General features: G+C 44.1%; 1 protein-coding gene across 2 annotated transcripts in view; it reads right to left on the reverse strand.

The window, feature by feature from the left end:
* Positions 1 to 26,191, reverse strand: part of SLC38A9 (solute carrier family 38 member 9) — a 78,346-nt gene that overhangs the window by 51,952 nt on the left and 203 nt on the right. Inside the window, exons 1-2 of one of the 2 annotated variants that reach the window (XM_074953948.1) lie at positions 17,056 to 17,257; positions 7,242 to 7,389 (exon numbers count right to left, since the gene is read on the reverse strand). In XM_074953948.1, the coding sequence (XP_074810049.1) occupies positions 7,242 to 7,360 (119 nt within the window). In that variant the 5' untranslated portion in view covers positions 7,361 to 7,389; positions 17,056 to 17,257. Of the gene's footprint in view, positions 1 to 7,241; positions 7,390 to 17,055; positions 17,258 to 26,191 lie in introns of those variants that run through there. The other variant, XM_074953949.1, reaches the window with a different exon arrangement.

Genomic DNA, 26,191 nt, shown 5'->3' on the forward strand with positions numbered 1-26,191 from the left:
ATCATTGTGGATAGTTCTCTGAAAACATCCACTCAATATGCAGTGGCAGTCAAAAAGCGAACAGAATGCTGGAAATCCCCTTGCTCCAACATTTCAGTTTTGTAATAATTTCATCATTACATACTCTGGATATTAACTCAGCTGTGGAAATAACGAATCCCTTCCTGCAAAAAGAAAACACAGAGAAGAACCTTTTTGCTCAATTACATAGTCTATTATTTTTTTGCACTATGCACTTAGCTACACCTCTTCTTTGGTCAGAAGATTTTAGCCTTCAAAGATGTCTATCCAGCATCTTTCACCATCTCTATGTACAAGAAAACTTTAAAAAGGGACAAGAGAACCACTTCTGAAGAAAAGAAACTCCTTAACTCCCTTTCCCCACGCTAATACGCTTTTCACTATTGAAATTTGGAGAGGTTTATTTTTCATACTGACTGCTCCTGCATCTTCTTTCACCTTAACTTCTACCCTTTCATTCTTTTTAAACTCCCTGCCTTTTTCTCTCATTAGTTTCCCCTGTAGCAGAAGGCCAGGAACATCCACTACCGTGGTTTTCAAACACTTTTATATTGGAGGATTACTTCTAACACAAATGCCTTCAAATATCATCCTCACAACTCCAAACATTCCTTAAGACAGTTACAGAATTTATTTACATAAATATGTTATAATCAAAGAGTTTGAAAGGCAAAAACCTCACCCTAACTTTAGCTCAATAGGTACTGTTGCTACGGCTGTATGGTGACATCCCAAAATTAAGGTCTCTACAAACTTACTATACTAAGATATACCAACAACCTGAGAATTACATAGTTAGCAAATCATTCATATGGAATAATTAGAAATTCTAAAGAAATAAAAAAGCAACAGTGTCAACTTTAATATGCTTGTATTGTTATTTAAAAAAATCTGTACTAGATTAACAAAAAAAGTACACTAGAACTGTAAATGATTTTTTCTTTAAGAGACATAGTTACATACCAGTAAAAAACTATTTTGTGCAATTCAACAACACATTTTAAACCAATAAATCCAATTGACCACCTTACAGTTTTTAAAAATCCATCCAAGACTACTCAGAATAATTAACAAGACCTATTAACTGGGCAAAGAGTCAACTATGAAACAAATACAAAACAATAACATCCCATAATATACAATAGACAAATACTAAACATAAAAACCTTTAAAAATACAACATTAAACTAATCACAGGAAAACATAAACACAAGAAGGAAAGAATATTCTAAAACCAACCAACAACGGATAAACTAGAAAACACCACAAACCTGTTTCTGATCATGGTAGCCACAGGAACAGGATTAAAAAAAAGCCTTCTGTTAACACACCTGCGCTACTCTCTCTCACCCACTACTCTTAGCATAAGGCAGATCTTTCCTCTCCTACCTATGCCTCCTAAAACCAGACAGCCCACTTTGTGCTAGACAATACACCACCCACACACAACTGGAAGAGGTTAAGATGGCCAGGCAGGCCAATTAACTCCACAGGCTGCACCTGGAGGGGGAGCCAAGGAGCAGGGAAGACTGAACGTAGGCTCAGCTGGGCAGGAATAGGTGAGGCCTATAAAGCCAGGAAACTGGCAGCAAACAAGGACTCCTAGAAAGAGCTGCCATTGCTCCCTGGGGCAGGGACTTGGAGCCAGTCCACCCAGAACAAAGAGGGATACTAAAAGTTGCAGGAAGCAGTCTGTGGAAGAGGCAGAACTGATGGGTCAAGGGTCCCTGAAATAGAACCTAGAGTAGAGGATAGGCCTGAGTTCCCCTGCCAGATGCCAAGGGTGCAGCACCTCAGGCAAAGACTAGGAAGGCTGCCTACAACTAATGAAGAAAGGACTTTGATATACCCTGGAAGTGGGGGAAATGGTAAGTGACATGGCTGCTTGGCTAAATCATGAAGCGGATACTATGATCCCTAGGATGAGGCACTTTAGACCTTATGCAGGTAGGGTTGCCAGGTGTCCAAATTTCAACCAGACTGCTCAGTCAAAAAGGGACCCTGGTGGCTCTGGTCAGCACTACTGACTGGCTCTTGCAGGACTGGCTGGTGGCACAGCAAGGCTAAGGCAGGCTCCTTGTTTGCTGTGGCTCCTGGAAGCAGTAACATCCCTCTCTGGCCCCTAGGCATGGGGCAGCCAGGGGGTCTCTGCATGCTGCCCCTACCCCAAGCACTAGCTCTGTGGCTCCCACTGGCTGGGAACTATGGGCAGTGGATGGGGCAAGGGCAGTGTGCAGAGTTGCCTGGCTATGCCTCTGTGTAGGTGCCAGAGGGGGAATATGCCACTGTTTCTGGGAGTGGCCTGAGGTAATCACTGCCTAGAGCATGCACCCTTGCCCCCCCCAACCCTGATTTCCCCCTCCTGCCCTCTGAACCCCTCAATCCCAGCCTGGCATGCACTCCAAACCCTTCATCCTAAACTGCAGCCAGAGCCCTCACACCCCCTGCACTCTAACCCCCTCAGTCCCAGCCTGGGGCACCTTCCTTCATCCCTGCCCCCAGCCAGAACCCTCACACCCCCCTTGCTCCAGCCTGGTGACAATGAGCATGTGAGTGAGGGTGGGGCAGGCAAGTGAGCAACAGGTGGAGTGAGTGGGGGTGGGGTAAGGGTGTCTGGCTTTGTGCAAGTAGGAAGTTGGCAACCTGAGAGAGATAGTGATGGTGCGCAACCACAGGAAGGAGCATTGACTTTGAGAGCAACTGCCAGAGTGACTAGGAGGCTGTGCCATGCTAGTGGTGAGTGGAGCACCCCATCACAAACCCTTTCCAGGGACTAGAGACTCAGGCAAAGAAGACTATGCGAGTTGTGCATCCCTACTGGTGGCTATGCTGCTATTCAGCGATCTTAAGTTTATGGTGGAGAGGAAAAAGTCTTTCCAAAGACAACAGTGCCATCTTTGGGTCTCTTATGCAAACTCTACCTCACAGACAGCTTGGTAGTTAGAAAGGCAGCAGAGCTGAAAAGCTCGATCTGGATGATTGAGAGGCAGCAGGGGCACTGACTCTGCTTCTCTCAAAACTGATTTTAGCTGAGGTGGGTCAGAGCAGCTGACCTCGCTCTTCCTTTCTGCTCTAGCAACACTGGCCACTGCTGCAGAAGAAAGCAAGAAAGAAAGTGAGCCTTGTAATGGAAGCAGATATCACTAGATAGGCTACCTGTAAAAGCCCCATCTGTTTCAGAGGTGGCCAACTTGTGGCTCTGGAGCCACATGCTGCATATTAACTTCTGAAGAGTGGCTCCTTGTATCGGCACCAACTCTGGTGCTGGTGCTACAGGTGCCAACTTTTCAATGTGCCGGGGGTGCTCGCTACTCCACCCCTGGCTCTTCCACAGGCCCTGCCCCCTCCCCTGAGCCTGCTATGCCCTTGCTCCTCTCCTCCAGAGCCTCCTGCACACCATGAAACCGGTGCAGGGAGGGGGAGGTGCTGATTGCTGGGGCTGTGGGTGGGTGGGAGGTGTGGGGAAGGGGTGATCAGGGGAGGAGGGAGGAATGGGGCTGCTGATTTATTACTGTGGCTCTTTGGCAATGTACACTCGTAAATTCTGGCTCCTGCTCAGGTTGTCACCGTGATCTATTTCAAGGTGTAAGCAGCTAGTTCTGAGAGATGCTGAGTGTCTGCTCCTAGCACTTTTCTGTAGCTCTCTAACCAAAATCCTTTCCTTTGCTGCAGCTTATAGACTAGTCCCAAGTAAGGACAAGTAATCAAGAGAACCAGCTTAGGTATAGGTGCTGGGGATCCTGCTACACCCCTGGCTTGTAGTAATAACCCAAATACATGATTTCTGCTTTAAGCATCCCCACAATAAAAGTTGTTCCAGCACCCCTGGGCTGAGGCCAGCTAGGGAGATGGGCGGGGGGGGGGGGGGCAGCCCTAAAGACAATGACCTACAGGATATGTCTCTGCTGCAGCTGGGAAGCGTGATTCACAGCACAGGTAGACTAACTTGTTAAAATGGTAGCATGGACATTGCAGCTTGGGCACTGGTTCAGGCTAGCCACCTAAGCTTGGACCAGGAGTCAGGTGGCTTTAGAATCCGGCAGCTAGCCTCAGCTGCAGCCCATGCAATAACAGCCACATTGCTATTGTTTGCATGCTAGCTAGAGTGAGTTTGTCTACCTGTACTGGGCATCACACCTCCCAGCCAGTTGGCTAGTCATGGGTATGCTCACAAGTCAAGGAGGGAGCAAGCCTGCCATTACTATAGGCCCAGCTGTATGGGGGGAAAAAATGCTGCCCCAAGAGGCCAAGCATGAAGCAGAAAATAGCAGGTTTGCACAGACAATGAGAAGGAAACAAAACAGGAAGGCAGGTGCAGGAAAAGCTTTAGTTTATCTTTGTGGATGACAAAGGTCCAGCTCCTAGGTGGAGGTACACAAGTGGCTCCCCGCAGGCATTGCCCAAACTGACCAACGGGAGTGCAGAGCCAGTACTCGGGATGGGGGCTGCAGGTGGAGCCCCATGGCCCCACCCTGCCTAGGAGCTGGACCTCCTACAGGCTGCTTCCAGGATGCAGTGTGGTGTCAGAATAGGACTAGCTTGCCTTAGCCGGGCAGCACTGCCAATGGGACTTTTAATGTCCTGGTTGGCGGTGCTGACTGGGGCCACTGCCACCTAGTGCCTTACATTCTGCAAGCCAATACTGCATCATGACCTGCACTTTGAAAACCACCGGCTTAGATGATGAGTTGGGAGGGAGGAACTGGGCCTGGCTGGACAAAGACTGGGGCAGGAGCTGGGGAGGGTTGGAAGAGAACTAGGAATGGCTGGGCAAGGAGACTGGGTGTGAGGGAGGGACTGGAACTTGGTGTCTGGAGTAGGAGATTAGGACATGACACCTGAGGAATAAAGACCAGGAATTTCTAAGTGAGGAGACTGAAACTGGAATAAGCCTAGGGTAGAGAAGTGATAGGACTGAGACAAGGAGAGGTTGGAGGGGAATAGGCAAAGGGGTCAGGGTTGAGGGGGAAATGGGCGGAAGAGTCTGAGCCCACTAGAGCATGCTCCTCTCCATGTTCTAGAACAGAACCTAAGATTCTTGAGTCTCTCCATCCCTCTGCTGTCAGCAAATATCAGTAAAACTGGTAGTGTTCCATCCCCCTCTAATGCAGCTCCATATAGAGGATGACAACCTATTACTGAAAAAAGAAAAGGAGTACTTGTGGCACCTTAGAGACTAACCAATTTATTTGATCATATGCTTTCGAATGCATCCGATGAAGTGAGCTACAGCTCACAAAAGCTTATGCTCAAATAAATTGGTTAGTCTCTAAGGTGCCACAAGTACTCGTTTTTCTTTTTGCGAATACAGACTAACACGGCAGCTACTCTGAAACCTATTACTGCTACCAGTTACTCTGTTAGCCCAAGTGGCAAAGGTCTGTGTGGTGGATCTAAAGATTCTGACCCTGCTGCTGACCATGTGAGTGTGAATATGATGCCATATAATGCAATTTGTTTTTTTAGTTTGCACTTTTAAGGACATAGGAAATTATACACACTCTATGCTAAAAGAATATTACTAAGGTTGCAAAGTCAAGCACTCAAAAGTTAGGAAATGCCAGAATTAATGCTCTGTGCATCCTTAATTCAGCCCCACTTGTGTGTATGGATTATGATAGTTTAATTACATGATCACATACTCCCCCTTGCCTCCCTCCATAGGACCCCTGCCCCAGGCTTCTCATCCTGGTCTCCTTGATTGTACTAATCTCACCCCTCCAGCTCCCTGTCCAAGTCCTACTCCACACATTTCCAGTCCCAATCTACTTGACCAGCCAGTTCCAGTTCTCCCTGCCCTTAGTTCCTATCTGATATGTCTCTGGCCCCACCACTGACATCCCGTCTTCCCCCGACCTCCCATCACATACCCCCTCTACCCATATTGCTTGTCCACACAGATAACTAGTCCCAATGTCTCTTCCTGGGCCGCTTCTCCAAACTCCAGTGTCCTTGTTAGGTTCTATAGGGGCTAGAAGCTGGGGTCTGCAGGATTGCCAACACCTCCATGCCACAACCTGGCAGCCATGATAGGGCAGTATGCATCGTCACTTAGACCCTATGGAGATGAACACCTTGGAAGGCTTCCCTTGTGGCCCCTGATGGGTCCAGGTGCCTTATTTTAGCTCAGGAGGAATTCCAGGAAGTATATGTGCAATGATGTGGACTCGCCTGCCAGCCTCTCAGATAGAGCTGGGGTCAGGAGTCCAAGAGCAAACTCCTGGTTCCTGACCCTTGGCTCCAACCTTTGATGTGGTTCCCACCCTCTGACTGCTATTGCTCAGACCAGTGGGCATGACAATTGTCCCCACACCTTAGTTCCAGTCCCCTTGTCCAGCCAGTCCCAGTTCTCCCTCTGCACTCCAGCTCTTTGTCAGTCCTGTCTCCATTCCCCCCACATCTCCAATTCAAAAGTTTCAACATTTTTATTTTCCAAAAAATTCAGCCTGAGGCAATTGGACACCCAGCATGGAAAATTTCAGCCTGACTTGTTTGGCAAAATTGTAAACGACTGAAAAGTCTTAAAATGGGGATGTGTCAGACAGCCTTAATGTGTTACAAGCCCCCCTATAATTGTACTAAGTATAGCTGACATGCTGCCATCACTTCCCTAAAAATGCTGCAGGATTCCCTATTTCTGAAGCATAATGATTTTTGGAGGCCCTCCAAGCAGGATGTCACAGTGGGTTCCCTTCCTACATGCACACTCATGCGTATTTAAACTTGTATGTGCCTATGAATTCATATATACACACACAGCATTTATTTATATACCTGTATGCACACAGCCATGCAATCTCTTGCATACTCGCACCATTTAAGTCTGAGGTTTTAAATTTTATAAGATTAAAAATCTTCCTAGACATAGGAATCAATATGTACTCACTAGATCTATTCAGTTTAAGATAGATTTGGAAAGCGACCAATATCTTTTCTAACAAGTTCTCACATAGAAAAGGACAGGAATCCTGCACTACCCTCCCTGAATTGTCAAGTTTTTGGCCAACTCAATAGAGACATCTATTCTTAGAAAAGGATAAATATTTATAACTTAGGAGGTATTTAAAAATAACACCAAATGACACACAGTAGGATTTTTAGTTATTAAAATAACCAGACCAAAAAGGTTTGGCTTCTATCTTTATTGAATTATTCTTTTAAAGGTAAAGATAAGACAAGTCACTATCATGATCACTGTATAAGGTTAGAGTGCCCCATACCTCTTGCATTTTAGGTCTGCTGGATCAAACTGAATGTTCATAATTCCATAATCTCTTTCATCACCTCCAACAGGGATCAGGAGAGGTTTGGTATCCTCTTCCATATTTGAAGAATGCATTTCTTCTAGATCCTGTAAATTATTCTGACCTAAACAAGTGAAACAAGAGTATTATAATTAGTAATTAAGGTCCTGGTCCTGTTACAACTTTGGCATGGGCAGAAGCCTGCATGCATACAGAGGCCAGGTGGTACAAGGCAGCCAGAAAGCCAACTTAACAAGCTACCTGGAAATTCCCCTTTCATAAAAGGAACTTGGTTGGTGGTAGATAGCAGGCATAGTGTCTCTACAGCATGCTACTGCTTCCAGTGTAGGGATGCAGCCAGAAGATCAATATTCTCCAGCTGCTGGAACAGCCATGCATAAATTAAAGCACCCTTGTGGAGGACTAGACTGGTCCCTCCTTAGCTGGCCTCAGAATCCAGGGGCCACAGCCACCATTCCTCATCTTTCCCAGGCTACGCTGATCACAAATGAAAATCAGACCCAGAGCATTCAAATTAATGTTAAATAAGGTGACTTCCTTCTAAGCTTCTGTCCTATTCAAACCTTCATAACATGGGACTAACTTCTGTTCTCAAGCTTACACTGGTGTAACTGAAGTAAATTCACTGATTTCAATGAAACTACTTCCAGTTTGCAGCCATGTAACTGAGAACCGAGTTTATCCCATTTGGTGGACTAAATGCTTTGTTTCATTCCACTATTGCAAACTTCCCAGAAAATACATCCTAAAAGTCTTTCCAAGACAACAGTGCACAAAGATTTCTTGTATATTCCCAAAATGAAGATCAGAAATCCTGGTGGAGCACAGCCCTCTATTTAGGGCCTTCCAGCCAAGAATCTCAAAGCATGTTGCAAATCCATTTTTTTTTAGTTCCCATGAACAGGCAAGGCACTTAAGAAAAAACATTACTCCCATTCTGAGTGTCCAGTATCTGTCTCCTCCCCAGCCTTCAATCTAATCTAAGGCTACATCTAAACTAGAGACCTTGCAGCATGTAAGATCTCCAGTGTAGTTGCTCTATGCTAGCAGGAGAGAGCTCTTCCATCAGCATAATTAAACCATCCCCAACAAGTGGCAGTAGCTGTGTTGGCAGGAGAGCATCTGCTGCTGACATAGTGCTGTCCACACTGGCACTTCTTTCAATGTAATTTGTCAGTCAGAGGTGTAGTTTTTTCACACTGCTGAGCAACTTAAGTTTTACTGACAAATGCTAGTGTAGATAACCCAAGTTTAGCTGTCAAGAAGCTAGCAATTAATAGAGAGCACGCTACATTGTGAAAGTCTCACTTCAGGAAGGGTACATGGCAAAAGTGTATGATGTGTGAACTTGTGGTTGGAGATAGATGTTGCAGATAAAAAAAAACCTGTTGGGTTGTCTGAGGATACAGTAAAATCTCTAAAAATTGTGCTTGTGTGTGAGAATTATACTCTACAGAAATACCTGGGAAAGTTTACAATCTAAAGTATCCTAGGACTGCCTTTCAAAATGGAGGGGTAATCTTAAATATTTGAAGTTAATTTCCTCAATGCCATGGATAAGCTACAAAAGCATTAACCAGTTCAACTGTGCTACAAAGGTATTACCCTACATCTACAGTAAGAAAAAGTTTGGGCTTTGGTAGTATGTTGGCTAAAAGAACCTAAACTTGACCACTTTTCCTAGCCAAGCCAAAGTCTCAGACCACGTAGCTTCCCAGGCTGAGATTAGGTATGGTGAACAGAGGTGGGGATTGAACTCCACATCCCCCCAACCCATAATTCAGGGGCCTGACTTGTGACTTTTGTCAACATTATATTTGTAATGGAAAAATGATACAGAAAACACAACCCTTTTAGGCCATCTTGAGGCATCCTAAACCAGCAGAAAAGGCACAAAAGCCATTTTCCCCCAACTTTAGATCAACACCGCTTTTAGGTTAATAGCTAACCAAGGTGAAATGGGTTGTCTGCAATTTCTCTAGCTAACAACTGTTAGTTTTCTGTAGGTCACATCTGGACTGGGCTAAGAACAAAGACTAGAAACAGTATGTATCAACACTTGATAACTAAATGAAGGTGATATGAAGTGCCCACAGAAGGTGTGAAGTTGTCCCCTGCCCCCCAACAAATCAGGCCTAAGGCTGTGAAACTGGTAAAGCAAAATTGTCAAGAAAATCTTTCAGTACAAGCATAAAATCTCTTCCCTCTTGCCATAATAAGGAGAAGTTGATACATTTACCATCCATCAGAGCAAATCATGGATGAATGACCGAATCTTAAAAGCTGCTGAACACAGCCAAGCCACCTTTACATCCAATAAAGAAACTTATTTTAATAGCACTCACAAGCATGCTAGGCACCTGCCAGTACAAAGACCTGTTTCCCTACCCCAGTGAGCTTACAGACAAGGTGCTATGACAGCAACCAAGCAGTAACCAAGAGGAGGAAAGACTGGGCAATATCAGTGAACTTACACACAGCTAGCTTTTTTGTATTGGAAAAATAAATGAGTAGAAGATCTAACTGGCAAGCTTCATGTAGGCATTCCACACATGCCTGGTCTTCAGGAGACAGTATGGCTTGAATGCACTTATGGGACAAGTGGACAAACAGCCACAAAACTACAGTAATTGGTAAAGTGGATGGGAATGATATGCTAAAAGACAGAAGCAGGAAGAGATGGAGTTATCCAGGACATTGAAGGATAAGTTTATCCTAACATTTAAAAGCAAATTTTCTATAAATAAAAACCTTTCCATGTCCCCATCTTCTGTCCTCTACTATTTTGTCTCTCACCCTCAACCATTTCTCTCTATTCTCATTTCCCACAGCCTCATATTTACAATCTCTCCTCTCATTTTCTGAATATTTGGTGACCCTCAAACTGCCCCCCCTCACCCAGGTCCTTGGTAGTCTTCCTCTGGATCCCCCCTCCGACTTCCCCACTCCTCTGCTGCCAGTAGTATGCTCTGGGTTCCTGGTTATCCCTCTGTACCTTCTTTGCCAAGGTCCTTGATCGTTTCCCCATCAAGATCTACTGCTCCCCCTAGGTCCTTGCTTCTCACCCCCCTCCAATGCCATCCCCACCTCTGCTGGATTCTTTGTAATCACTATATAATAGATGGGCTGGTAGCACCATCTATTAAGGTTGCCCAACTATTCCTATTATAAGATCCTATTTTCAGTTGCTTATAACATCCAGACTTTAATTATTTAGACTGAAATTTCCCATGTGGAGTGTGCTTTTGCAGACTGAAGGCTTTTGACTGAAATTCACAAACAGTTCAGCTGTTTTCAAAAATGAAGCTAAGGGAAAATGTTTTCCTTTTTATACAAGCTCTACATCCCCATGCTTTGGAGCAGGGACTTGAATTTTGGCAGGGGAGGGAAGGAGAATGGTCTGTTTCAGGGATGTAACTCTTGCCATCCCTGTGAAAAGTCACACAAGTTTGGCCAAGTTATAAGCCTTAGGGGGGAAAAAAAAAATCTCATGAGCAGAGACTTGTTAAAGCTTCACAGCTAAATTCTCTGAAGGGTCTGCCTGTAGTGGGCATGGTCCAGCCTGAGGCTGAGCAGGAGAACTTCCTCTGTAACTGCAGCTCCATGCTGCTATGGGCCATGTTGCTCTCAGTGCCAGAGCCTGGCCTCAGGGCGTTCGGGTCTTCTGTGCTTTTGCAGGGCACAGGCAGTCTGGAGGAGGGTGCCTGATTCAAATGCAGTGAGGTTAAGAGTTGGACTAAAGGGGTGGAGGCAGGGAGAACGCACTGGGACAAGGAGCCTGCAGGGAGCCACAGTGAGATTCAACAAGAAGACCAAGGAGGGAGCCTGGGAACCATTGAACATGGGGACTGTGGGCAGATGGGGTTGGCTGGGGGGAAGGGAGAGACTTGAGTGCTTGATTTTGTACCTTAATCTTTTAACATAGGTTTTTGTGTGTGTCCATAATCTGAACACCTAACAATTATAATCACTGTATCTATCTACTCCCCCAGCCCCTGGTATCTTGAGTTCTTCCCCTCCTTCAAAAATCGCTCTTCTCTCCAGGTCCTCTATTTGCCCACCATCCACATTCTGCCCTTCTTTCTAGGTCTTCTATTCTCTATCCTCTCATCCCCAGGGATTTGTTTTCTGCCATCCCTTCTCTCTTCTGGCATGTCACTGCAGCCACTGGTAGGAACTAGGAGAAGAAAGGGGCTGGGAGAGGAAGGCTGCAATAAACATTCTCCTTAGCCTACAATGCTACTTGGAGGGCTGAGGGAAGAAGCACTGCACCTGGGTTCAGTTAATTGCTTTCTGTCTTCCCTGCAGCAGGCAGTGTTGGTGGAGTGGCTGGCCACATCTCCCTCTCCCACAGGTTGAACTTCCCCCTCATATGAAGTTAATATTTGGGTTTGGATGGAAATGTTGGTCTCCCCTGAGGGTAACTTCAGTACTATAGTTAAGGGATGTCCCTTTACTTGATACTTAAAGTTGGGATTCGGAAAAGTACTCACACCTGCCTAACTTCTTCCAATGAAGTCTACTTCCAATGAAGTCTACTCCCATTGAAGTCACAGACTTTTACAATAAAGTTAGGCCAACACTGAGTGCTGTTGGAAAAATCCCACCCTGAAATCCTCTGGTCCATATCCAATAAGGAGCTAAATGTAAATATATACATCTAGGAACAAAGAATATAGGCCCTGCTTACAGGACAGGGGACTCTATCCTGGGAAGCAGTGACTCTGAAAAAGATTTGCAGGTTGTGGTAGATAGTCATTCAGCTGAACATGATTTTTCAGTGTGATGCTGTGGCCAAATAAGCTAATACTGTCCTGGGATGCATGAAAAGGGGAATCTCAAGTAGGAGGAGAGAGGTTATTTTACCTCTGTATTTGGCACTTGTGAAACTGCTGCCGAAATACAGTGTCTAGTTCAGTTCAAAAAGGATCTTGATAAATAAGAGGTTTCAGAGAAGAGCTCGGAGAATGATTAAATGATTAGAAAACATGATACTCAAGCAGCTCAATCTATTTAGCTTAACAAAGAGGATTAAGGGGTAACTTGGTGACAGTCTGCAAGTATCTACCTGGGGAACAAATATTTAATAATGGACTCTTCAATTTAGCAGAGAAAGGTACAACACAATCCAACAGCTGGAAGTTTTAGACAAATTCAAACTGAAAATAAGGCATCAATTTTTGACAGCGAGGGTAATTAACCATTTGAACAATTTACCAAGGGTTGTGGTGGATTCTCAGTCACTGATTGGATATTTTTCTTAAAGATCTGCTCTGGGAATTATTTTGGGGAAGTTCTATGGCCTGTGCTATATAGGAATTGAGATTAGATAATCAAAATGGTCCTTTCAAGCCTTAGAATATATGAATACAAAGCACTTGACCAGGTAAAAGATCTCCAGTGAGATTCATGTAAAGATTCCTACATTGTAATGCAAATGTATAACTCTCTACCATGAATATATCACGGGTGAAGTTGCTACTTGTCCTATATTAGTCATACAATTGTGCTTTATTTCCTTGAGGTGTAGGAAGTCAAGCTTTTTCACCCACACAACATGGGTGGAGAGGATGGGCCGATGTCTTCAAATAGATTTAAATACAATTCCAGCTAAACTGGCTTCTAACAGCGTGGACAGGGCCAGACTGCTAGAAATACCCAAATCATGCTAGAATAGCGATCATATATTGGTGTCTTTTTTTTAAAGCAGCTAGGTTTTTTAAAACCTAAACCCTTGAATTCTGTATGCGAACACAGTTCTAACATGGTTTGGCCTTCTCCACAATGAATGGCAGAACCATGAGATTTGTCTGTCTATCTTATGAATTTAGCCATATCACCCATGGGACGCAGTTAGAGGTCTGTGTACTAATTTCTTTTGTTTGTAGCAGGGCTTGGATAACTATTTTAAAGAACTGTTTATAGGGTTACAGGTTTCTAGAGTTACAGCCTTGCTCTAGACCATGTAATATTGTTCCCTAAGATGTTATCCACAGCAGACACAACTGTTAGAACATAGACATCCAATCTGTCACACAACCACACATTGGAAAATTAGACTTAAAGGCCCTGTCTTCCTTGGAGAATTCTAACAACAAAATTTCATTAACACTGGGTTACTCCTGAGGGAATTCTGTACTACTGCACCATTTTGCAAAAATTACTGTTGGGCCTGCAGAATTTCCTCCCCCCTGCCTGCCCCAGAAATGGTCTGCAGAACTGTTGCCCACCACTAGGGGCCACTGGACCCAGCAGAGCCCAGCTTGCAAATAGAAAACAAGGTTGGGGGAGGGAACTGGAGGGTTCCCAGCAGCTGCAGTTCCCAGCATGCCCTGAAGGAAGGAGGCAGCATGAAGGAAACTCTGTGCAAGCCCAGGACCCAGCATTAGGCTTTCCCTTTGGATCCCTGAGCTCTAGGAGAGTAGGCTCTGTGAAAGTCTGGGCTGGGGGGGCACAGCTGGCCTCTGGAGGGGAGCATGTGAGTGTGTCTGGGCTGGCGAGGAAGGGAAGGGGATGTAAGCATCTGGGTGACTGGGCAACAAAATGGCAGATGAAATTTCATGTTGATAAATGCAAAGTAATGCACACTGGAAAACAATCCCAACTATACATATAAAATGATTGGGTCTAAATTAGATCAAGAAAGATCTTGAAGTCATGGTGGATAGTTCTCTGAAAACATCCACTCAATGTGCAGCAGCAGTCAAAAAAGCAATGTTGGGAATCATTAACAAAAAGGATAGAAAATAAGACAGAAAATATCATTGCCTCTATAAAAATCCATGGTAGGCCCACATCTTTAATACTGCATGCAGATGTGGTCATCCCATCTCAAAAAAGAAATATTGGAAATGGAAAAGGTTCAGAAAAGGGCAACAAAAAATAGTAGGGGTACAGAACAGCTGCTGTATGAGGAGAGATTAATATGACTGGGACTTTTCAGTTTGGAAAAGAGATGACTAAAGGGGGATACGGGGAAGGGTAACCACCTTTCTGCATACAGTGCTATAAAATCCCCCCCTGGCCAGAGGCAAAACTTTCACCTGTAAAGGGTTAAGAAGCTAAGGTAACCTTACTGGCACCTGACCCAAAATGACCAATGAGGGAAAAGATACTTTCAAATCTGGAGTGGGGGCGGACAAAGGGGTCTGTCTGTGTGATGCTTTTGCAGGGAACAGATCAGAAATGCAGACTTACAACTCCTATAAGGCTGCATTTCTGATCTGTAAGTAATCTAGCTAGAAATGCGTTAGATTTCCTTTTGTTTAATGGCTGGTAAAATAAGCTGTGCTGGAGGGAATGTATATTTTTGTAACTTAAGGTTTTGCCTAGAGGGATTCTCTGTTTTGAATCTGATTACCCTGTAAGGTATTTACCATCCTGATTTTACAGAGGTGATTCTTTTTACTTCTATTCAAATTCTTCTTTTCAGAAACTGAATACTTTTTCATTGTTCTTAAGATCCAAGGGTTTGGGTCTGTGGTCACCTATGCAAACTGGTGAGGATTTTTACCAAACCTTCCCCAGGAAGTGGGGTGCAAGGGTTGGGAGGATTTTGGGGGGGAAAGACGTTTCCAAACAACTTTCCCAGAAACCCAGTTAAACGTTTGGTGGTGGCAGCGAAAGTCCAAGGGCAAAGGGTAAAATAGTTTGTACCTTGGGGAAGTTTTAACCTAAGCTGGTAAAAGTAAGCTTAGGAGGTTTTCATGCAGGTCCCCACATCTGTACCCTAGAGTTCAGAGTGGGGAAGGAACCTTGACAGTCTGTATCTGCAAAAAGAACAGGAGTCCTTGTGGCATAAGGTGCCACAAGGACTCCTGTTCTTTTAAAAAAAATAAATTTGGCACAGAATTCCCCCATGAGTAACTGGTGAAACTCAGTGTTGAAAAATAGCTGCTGGAGCCAGAGAGGTGTGTTTTAGTTTCCACTGTTACAAAAGCTCTTGCAACTGTGTGTTGTTAGCAACAGTTTTGTAACACTCCCTAATGTAAAAAGGCTCACTACGGTTTCTCCAGCCATTATGAACAAAGCTAAAATATCAGAACTACATTTTAAAAACTTATTTAAGGCATGTCTTTTTAACACAGTGCAAGCGTGTCTTGATACTTTGGCCCTAGAATGTTTGGTTGGATTTCAACAATTTAGCTAGGAAACCAGTTTAAGCACACTAAACTCAGTTCTTTAACCAGTATTTTCATTTGGCTGCAAACCAACCATAGACTGCCTAGCCTGCATAAATAAAACTTATTTAAACATTTTATAACATTTTATAATGAAAAACTGTAGTTTTTAAATGTTAATGACCATATTTATTTGAAATTAGCACAATCTACTCAAAGGAAACTGAACTAACAACAAAATGATGAATCTTTCCTACTCTTAACTAAACCACTTCATGCCATCTCACTGACCACAAAACAGAAGCTGACTATCTTGCTAAAATATACTGGATTGATGAAAGACAAGACTAAATAAAGTCAGTGCAGACTCCAAGTAAGTGCATCTGAAACAAATCAATAGACACAGCAGTTGTCAACCAATATATCTTAACCTAAAATAAAATTTGAATGTGGAAATGACTTAATATTTACAGAAAACAATTCAAGCTTTTGCAAATATTACTGGACAGTATCTTCAAATATTTTTGCAAATTACATTCAATTAAAAAACAATTATCTTGTCCGGGGCCTAACTCAAAGTTGTACCAACTCCTTCATTAGGATGAAGGGGAATACTAGAACAGGGAGCACCTGGATTCTAAGGTTGAATTAAACTCATCAATGTGTGTTCTGTTTTAGGGTCTGAGGTGAGACAGAGCCATATACTAGCCACAACCTGGAGGCTCCAGAACAGCCCACTTCCTTTAAACTTTCCAATCCAGTTCTTACATGAGAAGTAGAGGATGTTATCAATCACTTTAAGCTGGCTGTACCAGTTATATTTAGAATTAGTTTTATTATGATACGATAAAGAGGACAATTATATTCATTTTCTTTACAACAGCACATCTGATCTCTACAATGCTGTCACAAAAAAGGGCTATGTGAAAAATGGGGCAGTTCCATAACAGAGAGATGTATCAGATGGTGTAAATCAGTCAGGTCAAAGCAGTGCAACACTTTATAACCATACCAATACATGCTGTACCTATCATCAATGCAGCCAGATCTATAATTTTCTATAATCGGTCAGTTATAAACCATACAACAATAAAAACTATAACTCTCCACAACTTTGTGGCGATATCCTAGTTCATTACAGTTTAAAAAGGCTTCAGGAGGAGTACTGCTTCTTTTATAAGTACTTAGTTTCCAGGCTTTATTCCCTAGCTGTCATTTCCACTTGATACAAGATATAATCTCTCACCTATAATTGTCAGATATTCACTCTGAATAGTAAAGGTGGCCGTCACTTGAATCGCGGCAGCCAAGAAAGAGAAATAAAGAGCTAGGCTGAAAGCGTGGCCCCCCTGAGCTCAATGGCAAAAACTCCCATTAACATCAGTGGGGCTCGGAATTCATCCCTCGTGTTTTCCCTGCCTTTCCTCTGCATGTGGAAACAGCTAGCTCGTAGGCTCCTCACACCTATCTCCCTGGGCCCCGAGACCGGCTTGTACCAACAACATTCCAGCCCTGGGGAGGGCTGGGGCCAGCATTAACAAGATGTTCGCCTCTACAGCGCTCTTCTCACCCCCAAGGCGGGAGCCCCAGATCCAGGGCTGCCTGACCTCCCCGTGAGCGGCAGCGCCCGGCCCAGCACAGAGCTGTACCTTCAGCAGCCGGGACCTAGCCTCCTCCGCCGCAGCTCCTTCGCACCCGGCCGGACTCCTGAACCCCATGCTTCGCCGGCACAAACAGGAAGGGCGGGGCGGCTGCCGGGGAGTGGGACTGGAGCCTATAGGGCGCATGGGCTCGGAAGTTTTCCGAAGCAGGGGAGTCTCAGGCGACCGAAGGGAACGTTTGCCTGCTGCGGACTACAACTCCCAGAGAGCCTTGCGTCGGGTTCTTCCAGGGGAGGGCAAATCGCAGCAGAGAGCGGCTGCCTATATCTCCCAGAGTGACTTGCGCAATAAACCAACTTCTCCCCCGTCCGCGCTGAGACCTTTCACCAATCCCAGCGCCCCCGGGCTGTGTCCAGGCGCGCACATGCGGTGTGTCTACCGTAACGCCTGTTTTCTGTTGCCTCCTGCAGACTAGGGAGAAGGGTGTTTTATTTCGATCGGGTTAGCTCAAGCCTCTGTTTAACTTGATGGACCCTACGCTGGACCCCACTCCATGCTTACGGCCAGTGTAGACGCAGTTTGACACCTGTAGCTCGATTGTAGAAAGGTTGAGTTTTAGCCGTGCTAAAGTCAAGCTGAAGGCATTAAACTCTCTACCATGGTGTTTTCAACAAGTTAAATTAGCGGAAATGAGCTAACTTTATTGGAAAAAAAAGCAGCTTTTCTCAGTGCTTAATGGTCTGGAAAAAAAGGGGGAGAAGATCTGTCTCATTCTGTTAGCAGTCGTTTTGAAACAATATATAAAGTGTGCTGCTCCACAGCCCAGCTTGATTTTTAAGGGGCCCTTGTTCTCCTTCCCACACACACACTTTATGCCCTGTCTTTTTTTTTTAATCTACAGGTAAAAATGTATTTAAGCACAAGGTAGCTGGTAGAGCTGAACAGGGTTGGCCCTAGTGAAAAGGGTACCCTGGGCAAACATGTATTTTGGTGCCCCGGCCAGGGTGCTAAAACAATGTTAAATGGCTCTTAGCACCCCTACTATAAACCAAACCATAAACCTTGTATATAATGGAAACCACTTCAAGCCAGGGGTGTGTGGCAGCACCCCTGGTTCCAGTAACTATGTCCCTGGCCCCTGCCAGCACCCCACTCCCCCATTGCCCCAACCCCATGGCTCCCCCCTCCATTGCCCTGACCCATACAGCTCCCCCCCATCACTTCTAGGCCCTGCTGTTCCCCCTCCTCCCCCCCCCCCAGCTTAATTTGCAGTGGCTGGGGGGCCAGTGCTGAGTTTTGGGGGAATGTGTGTGTGAGAGAGAAAGAATGAGTGTGTGTTGGGGGGAGTTTGTATGAGAGAGAGAGAATGTGTGTGACAGTGTGTGTGTGTTGGGGAGAAGAGAGTGTGTGCCTGAGTGATCACTGATCATGTCAGCATGATCAGGGAGCCTGAACAGCAATGCTGGCAGCTTCCACCTCAGATCCAGAGACACCAGCACAAACACGCTCTCCCTGTCCCCGACCCCAGCTCAGCGGAAATTGGGTATACAGGTAAAGGGAGGGAGACACCCCTGCACACACACACACTGTGCAGCAGACAGGAACCAGGTTCCAGCTCCTGAGCAGCTTGACCAGGGATGGCTCCATGGGCAGGGGGAGGGGGACAGGAGCAGCAGCAGATACAGATGGCAGTAGAGCAGGGCAGCAGGGGCACCCTTGCTTCGGAGGAGGCACCTGACTGGTCCACCTGCCCCCCTGCAGCTCAGTCCATCTCCCTCTTCAGCTGCTGCTGCACCTGCCTGGTTGCCTCTAAGCCCCATTGACTGTTGGCAGGTCAGGTGGCTGTGAGGTACCAACATGGGCAGCGCCCCCTTGAATATCACACCCTCAGTGGGGGCCCAGCCTGGCCACCTCTAAGATCAGCCCAGGAAGCCTAGGCTCGCTCTGTGCTGAAGTAAAACTTTCCTTGGGTACACTAGAGTTCTAGAATATGTTAGGATGTACTAGTTAACACGCAAAAGCCCAGCTGTTTATCCTAGGCATTGTTTTCACCACAACAAAAAAAGCTGTTAGATAACTCACGTTAGAACATTCCTTATTTCATAGTGAAGACAAGGCCCTAGTCAAGATATACCTCTAGAGGCCATTAATTATAGTATTAGCAGTAGGGTTGCCAATTTTGGTTGGACCTATTCCTGACATCACTTGACATAATCTTTCATTTGAAATTAAGCTGACAATCCTGGAGGGTTGGCAAACCTAATTACTAAGTGTGTGGGGCAGTTGTTGAGTCCCATGGTCGGGTGGCAGCAGCAATAATAGTAAGAATAACACATGGTGGAAAACTCAATAATTCCCCTTGTGACTGGCATTTTCATGCAGAGAAGAAAATCTTTGAGTGGATTAGAGGGGAAAGGGCCACTTAGAAACTTTTTTTTAATGTTTTCATGTGACTTTAGAGACAGTGAGATGTGCTCAATGCATAGCTGTGGAAGTGAAGTTACTTTTAGCTATCCGTAGAAGAGCATCCATGGCATAGTCAGTGGGTGCAAGATTCTCCACATTCACAAATGTGCCTCAACCATGAGGGAGTATCTGCAGGTTTTCATGATAGAGTAATATAAATGCCAAGGACTATTGCTAGCACTAGTTCAGATGCATTGTGGTTGGAAAACAGGTACAACATATTCTAGTGTATACTAGGCTGGAAGCTGAAAGCAGGGGATGTTAATAACTATGTCTGTGCAGGCTGGGTCTCTCTCATGAGTAGGTTTGGCAGAAATTGATTTTTTAAACAATTTCAACAGATTATATCAATGTTTATTTTTAAGCATTTTAAAATTGTTATTGATTTAAATTTTTACAGTTTTACAAAAGTCTGGGTCTGAAGCATTTTTTAATTTTTATTGATTTAAATTTGCACAGCTATGGGAAATCATGGGTGGATCAGCCAATAATTACTTAATGACAATAGATGCTGAGATTTAAAAAGTTAAAGCTTTATAACTGTTAAAACACAAATTGTCAACATCACATGTCAAAATATATTAAATAAATATCCTTAAATCAAACTCTAATTAAGGTTCGCAAGAAACATTTCCTTACTAAGTCTATCTGTAAATTTCTGTTATTTGCAATGGCAATATTTTTTCATTGGTTTGTGTGTATGGTGGATTGATGTTTACTGACATTGACTACGTTTGCAGATGACACAAAGCTGGAGGAGGACTGTGAACACTTTGGAGGATAGAGCTAAACTTCAGAGGGATCTTGATAAATTGGAGAACTGGGCTATAGACAACAAAATGAAATTCAACAAAGACAAATGTAAGGTGCTACACTTAGGGAAGAATAAATAAATGCACAAATACAGAATGGGGAATAACTGGTTTGACACCAGCACTGCTGATAAGGATCCGGGAGTTGTGGTGGATCACAACCTCAACATGAGTCAGCAATGCGATTCTGTTGCAAAAAAAGCAAATGCAATTTAAGGTTGCATTAACAGAAGCATAGCATGCAAGTCACAGAAGGTAACAGTACAACACTAGTCAGTGTTAGTTAGGCCTCAGCTGGACTATTGTGTCCAATTTTGGTCACCAATGTATAGAAAGGAAAGGATGTGGAGAAACTGGAAAGTATCCAGAGGTGAGCAACAAAGAAGATCAAAGGGATGGAATGTAAGCCATATGAGCAAAGGCTGAAGGAACTGGGTATGTTTAGTTTGGAAAAGAGTAGATTAAGGGCGTATGATAGTGGTCTTCAAATACTTGAAAGGGTGCCATAAAAAAGATGGAGAAAAGTTATTCTCTTTTGCCACAGAGGGCAGGACAAGAGGCAATGAGTTCAAACTACAGCATAGCAGATTTAGATTAGATTAAAACTCAGGAAAAACTTCCTAACTATAAGAACAGTAGGCCAGTGGAACAGACTGCTGTGGGGGGTTCCTTCACTAGAGGTTTTCAAAAGGAGGCTAGATAGCTATCTGTCTTGCATGGTTTAGACCAGTGGTTCCCAAACTTTAACCACCTGTGAACCCCTTTCACTAAAATGTCAAGTCTCACGAACCCCCGCCTAAAAATCAGTATTTCCAGGGATTTTCTCCTTTACCTGAGTATAAATTATAAAAGCAGTGATCTTGGAAATATAAAATTTATTTTTATGACATGCTTATTACACACTATTTATTATTAATTATTATTTATCATTATAGTATTTTTATTACATTATGAAAACAGCAACACTCTTCCAAGATCTCACTTTCATAGTTTGTATCACTTTGAATAAGCCAGTTATAAGACAAGGCTCCTATGTTTCATCAAGGAGTATCAGATGTGAAACAGCATGAAGGTATTTAAGAAGCCAACTCAAAGAGTTCCTCCTACACAAGCATTCAGGTCTTGAGCAGTCCAGGCAAACGACGCACATTACAACAAAGCTTAAACCTATTCTTCATAATAATTTTAAAAGCAGTACTAGCTGCCTATTTAATTTTAAAAACAGCAAAAAAATATCCACCTCCCTTTCCATTTCGTGTAAGGAGTTGTGAACTTTAAATCTCCTCAGTGTGAGATATGCTTGCTTTGATCTGCTTAGAAATCCGGGCTGCTGGCCCTGTGCTGCCCGGGATTCCTAGGGACAGCTCTGGCCGCCATTAGGGAATTTTTTTCCGAGAACCCCCTGTAACATTTTGCGAACCCCAGTTTGGGAACTACTGGTTTAGACACAACAAATCCTGCATCTTGGCAGGGTTTAGACTAGATAACCCTTGCAGTCCCTTCTAACTCCATCATTCTACTGATAAAAATCTAATCCATCAAAGTCCACTTATGAGAAGACCAATAAAGGTCTCTATGTTACAAACTGATATGTCCACTGTGAACTGGAGACATACTGTCAAAGTCTTCAGTCCTGCCTAATTATTGTTCCTCGAGGAGGCAGGCAGACCTGCTACCAAATCTCATTGTCTTGGATGAGTGTGTATAAATACTCCCTCATTATAAATTAACTTTAAAGTAGTGTCTAATTCTTCTTGAGGTTAAAAAAAAATTGTGTGTGTTCCAATGAGGTATTTAAAAATCTTATTAATGTTATAAGAGGAGCTGTTATCACCATCTATTATGAGTGTTGCCTTGTATTTCCCATGATAAGAACCTGTTTTCAGTTTCTTTTAACTTTGCCAAACTTCAAGTGTTTGGGCTGAAGTTTTCCATGACAGTTGTCTGTCTTAGGCTAACATTTTTTAATGTTTCAGCCAAAACAGTTCAGCCATTTCTGAAAATGAGTCTAGGGAATAATATGTTGTTTTGCCATATAAAAATTCTGGTAAACTTTTATTTGAGATACTCTAGCATTCCTATGCTTTGAAACAAAGACTCAAAATTTGGCCTGTGTGTCAGAGAGGCATCTTTTGCTGTTCTTTCGAAAATCCACCCAGATTTGAACAAGTTATAAACCTTTGAAAAAAGTCTCAGTTTCACACGCTCAGTAGAGACCTCTCGTTTAGCACCTAAAATACCCAGGGATTCCATCCAGGTCTACACTACACAATTTTGTTAGCGTAGATATGTTGCTCAGGGAAACAAATATTCCTCCCCTACTCCCAGTCTAGATGCAGATGTGCTGACAGAGTGCTTCTAGCAGCATAGATAATGTTGTTTTTTCTTTGGGGGGGGGGGCATAGTAGCATTACCATACTGACAGCAAAACTCCTTCTGCTGGCATAAGATTCATCTCCACTGGGGAGGGGTCCTGCTGGTAAAGCTATGCCATTATAGCAATATTGGCAAAGGATCTGTAGTGTAGGCTTCTATGTGTGCTGATTTCAGAGTAGCAGCCATGTTAGTCTGTATCCGCAAAAAGAAAAGGAGGACTTGTGGCACCTTTGTTAGTCTCTAAGCCACAAGTCCTCCTTTTCTTTTTATGTGTACTCTGTGTAAGGACCCTGGGACTAAAACTCAGGACTGCAAGAGCCTGAGACTGCCGGTTTCAGAGTAGCAGCCGTGTTAGTCTGTATCCGCAAAAAGAAAAGGAGTACTTGTGGCACCTTACAGACTAACAGATTTATTTGAGCATAAGCTTTCGTGAGACTGCCGATATTCCCATGGTGCCTCCAGGAGGCATACCCAGAGAGCACTAAGGAGAGTAAGCACCACAAAAAGCACCACCCAAGAGAGCCAGAGTGATGGTGCCCTATTTAACTTCAGGCCCAGGAAGCTGTTTGGGCAACCACACTGATTTTGGTCTGCTGCCATGTCAGACTTTACTTGATCTCCTGGTTTCTAGTCTCTGACTCTGACCTCTGACTCCAGACTGACTCTGATTCTTGCATCCTGATTCCAACCTGGTACTATCTCCGGTCTCCAACCCTGGCCTGACTCTTGCAATTCCTCCAACTCCTGCCTGATGATTACTGTCCCGGTGGGCAGACTTCAACCCAGCTGTGACCACTAGGCCAGACCACCTATGTCTTGGCCCCTTACACTCTGCCCCCTCACATTCTACATGTAACAGGGAGGGAAAGAAGTAGGTTGGACAAATAATAAATAATAATAAACCTTTTATAGAGCTATTATTTTTGGGTCTCAATCTGCAGACTGAAGAAGGCCTAGGCTACGCTACAAATATAATGGAATCAGGTCTCATTTACAACATGATTAACTTTTTTAGCATGGACAGGACTTAACCATCTTATTGTAATGAGGCTAGTGCCTTGGATGTTTCCACATTACATTAGAGCATTAAGAAGATTTTTCTTTGCAACAATAAGGGAAACTGAAACTCAAGGTACTGCCAGAAAAGTGTTAGAAAGAACTTCCAGGCTGATCCAGTTCACTTCAAACCTGGGCTAAATCTAGTGCCCCAAGGAAATGTAATCACTGACCCCATTTTTTTTCAGTGACTGTTACTACTTTAATTTTTGGTGGTACAAAAGAAAAAGAGAAGTTGGATTGAATAATCAATTTTTGCAGACTCAGTGCTGTGGTCGGAAGAGAGATGTGGGATAGAGGCTGTAGGAGTTATTCTAGACTATAGCCTGTGAAAGGATCAAGGGTGCTTGCAGATGCCAAAAAAAAAAAAAAAAAAAGACTAACATGCAAAAAACAAAACTGAGAACAAAGTTCACTTTTGATCACATATAAATTGTATCTCACTATCTCAATTATTATGAAATAAGGCAGTTTGAATTTGTATTCCAGTACATACAAAACATGCAGTGCCTTTTCAGTGTTACAATATCTACATGTTTTTTCCTAAAGCACGCTAATTTTCAGCATTTTTTTATACATTATTTAGGGAAAAGCTGCTTTTAATGGGTCACATTTTCTTATGGACCAAGATCCATTTGGTGCAATTGTTAGGAGGTAAAGGGGACCATGCTTCTTAGTTCACAGCTGTTCAAACCACTGGCATGAATTAAAGTAGCCTAAGGGCAGTTGGTGGACATCCCAGCTGGACAGTTACAGACAGATTTTGTATCCTCTGCACTGCTTGATTGGTGCTATTGAACCTGATAATCAGTGACCGAGTCATGCCAGAACACTGGAATGGCATTCCAGCACTTTTTTGAGTGGCAACATGGCATTCTTGTACTTCTGACCTGCCTCCCTGTTCCTGAAGGAGAAGAGGTGGAAGAGGCAAGCGCAGCATTTCGTCTGCTCCAGAAGAAGAGATGGTTGCTCAGTAACAAGTAGCTGTGTCCAGGGGGTGCCCCTCAGAGTTTGGACCCATCTTTCCTTCCGGAGCAGGGAGATGGGTCTGCGGAATTCTGGCACTCTTTTTTTTTTTTTAGGACTTGAGCACTTCTGATTATAAAAGATAATCTGGCCCCATATTTTTATTTTAAAAAAATCACAATTTAGTATAAAACTGTATCCAAGAATAGATCTTATTTCAGAGCTTCAGGAAGCTTCACCCCCAGAAAACATCTCCTGGAACCTGTGCTCTGATTCCACTGCTTACATTAGGTGAGTGGTATTAGGTTTTGTCTATACGTGAAAGTTATATTGGCAGAGCTACGTCGGTCAGCGATGTGACAAAAACACCCCCCCGCCCCCCCCGAACAACTTAGTTATGCAGACATAACCCTCCAGTGTAAATTAAGCTATGTTGCCAGAAACTGCTTCCATCAACGTAGCTAATGTCGTTGAGGGAGGTGGTGTTCCTATAGTGATGGAAAAACTCCCTCTGTTGGAGTAGGCTGTGTATACACTATGGGGCTATGCCAGCATAGTTATGCCTTGCAGAAATAGCTATAGTCTCCATAGTTTAGACATACCCTTAGAAAAATCCTGTCCCCGTCTGGTGGCTGAACTCTCTAGCCACATCTACACTTGAGTGTTTTGGTATTAATGACATTCAGTCACCATCTGGCTTCTGCTGAAACAGTAGTTAAAGTGTGAGGCTTGTCTCTGTTAATGTAATGAGGACAAAAATAGGTATGCAGGTAGCCTGGAAACAGCTTCTTGAAAATGCATATGACATGTACTTTGCTTGGCTAGCCTTTATAAATGTCCAGGAAATAGCATAACTGATGCTGCAGGGCTAGCAGCCTTTTTGGTTGACATATTATGCTTACTTCCTTGGGTAGGCACAAAATGGGACTATCAGTGCTATATCTTATATAGCACCAGGACAGTTTGGACATATTGCTTGCAAAGGCCCTCAGTAATTTCAGGAACTGACTCCTGGCAGGTGCATTATGTAATGGCCAGACACTCACTGTGCCTGGGAGACCTTCACAGAAGTGCTTTATCTGCCACAGCTAAAACTGCAGCCTCACAGGAGCTATGAGCTGAAGTAAAAATTCCTCCCTATGGAGAAAACTCTTCAGTCTGCAGGGGACTCTGGTGGGTGTTGACCCCAGATCATCCCCGGAGCCTTCACTTCAAAAGGGGGTGAGTGGTGAAGGGGGGGGGGAAGAAGCAGCCACCAGCAGACTCCCCCTGGAAAGGCTCCTCCGAGCAACTGGCCAGCCAGAGAGGTGTTCCCCAGTGCGGCCATCTCGGCACCGATCAGGGAGCTGCCCAGCCAGTGGGACTCCCCAGAGCGGCCACCTCCCTCAGCAGAGGAGCCTCCTGCTGTGAGCTCAGCTGCTGCAGGGTTGGGCACCGGGAAGCTCTGGAAGCTGAAACCTGAGAAGGGGCTTCCTGCTGTGAGCTCTGCCCTGCTCCTAGCTCTGCTC

Source organism: Natator depressus, chromosome 5, assembly GCF_965152275.1.
Source record: "Natator depressus isolate rNatDep1 chromosome 5, rNatDep2.hap1, whole genome shotgun sequence".
NCBI classification, from domain to species: Eukaryota; Metazoa; Chordata; order Testudines; family Cheloniidae; genus Natator; species Natator depressus.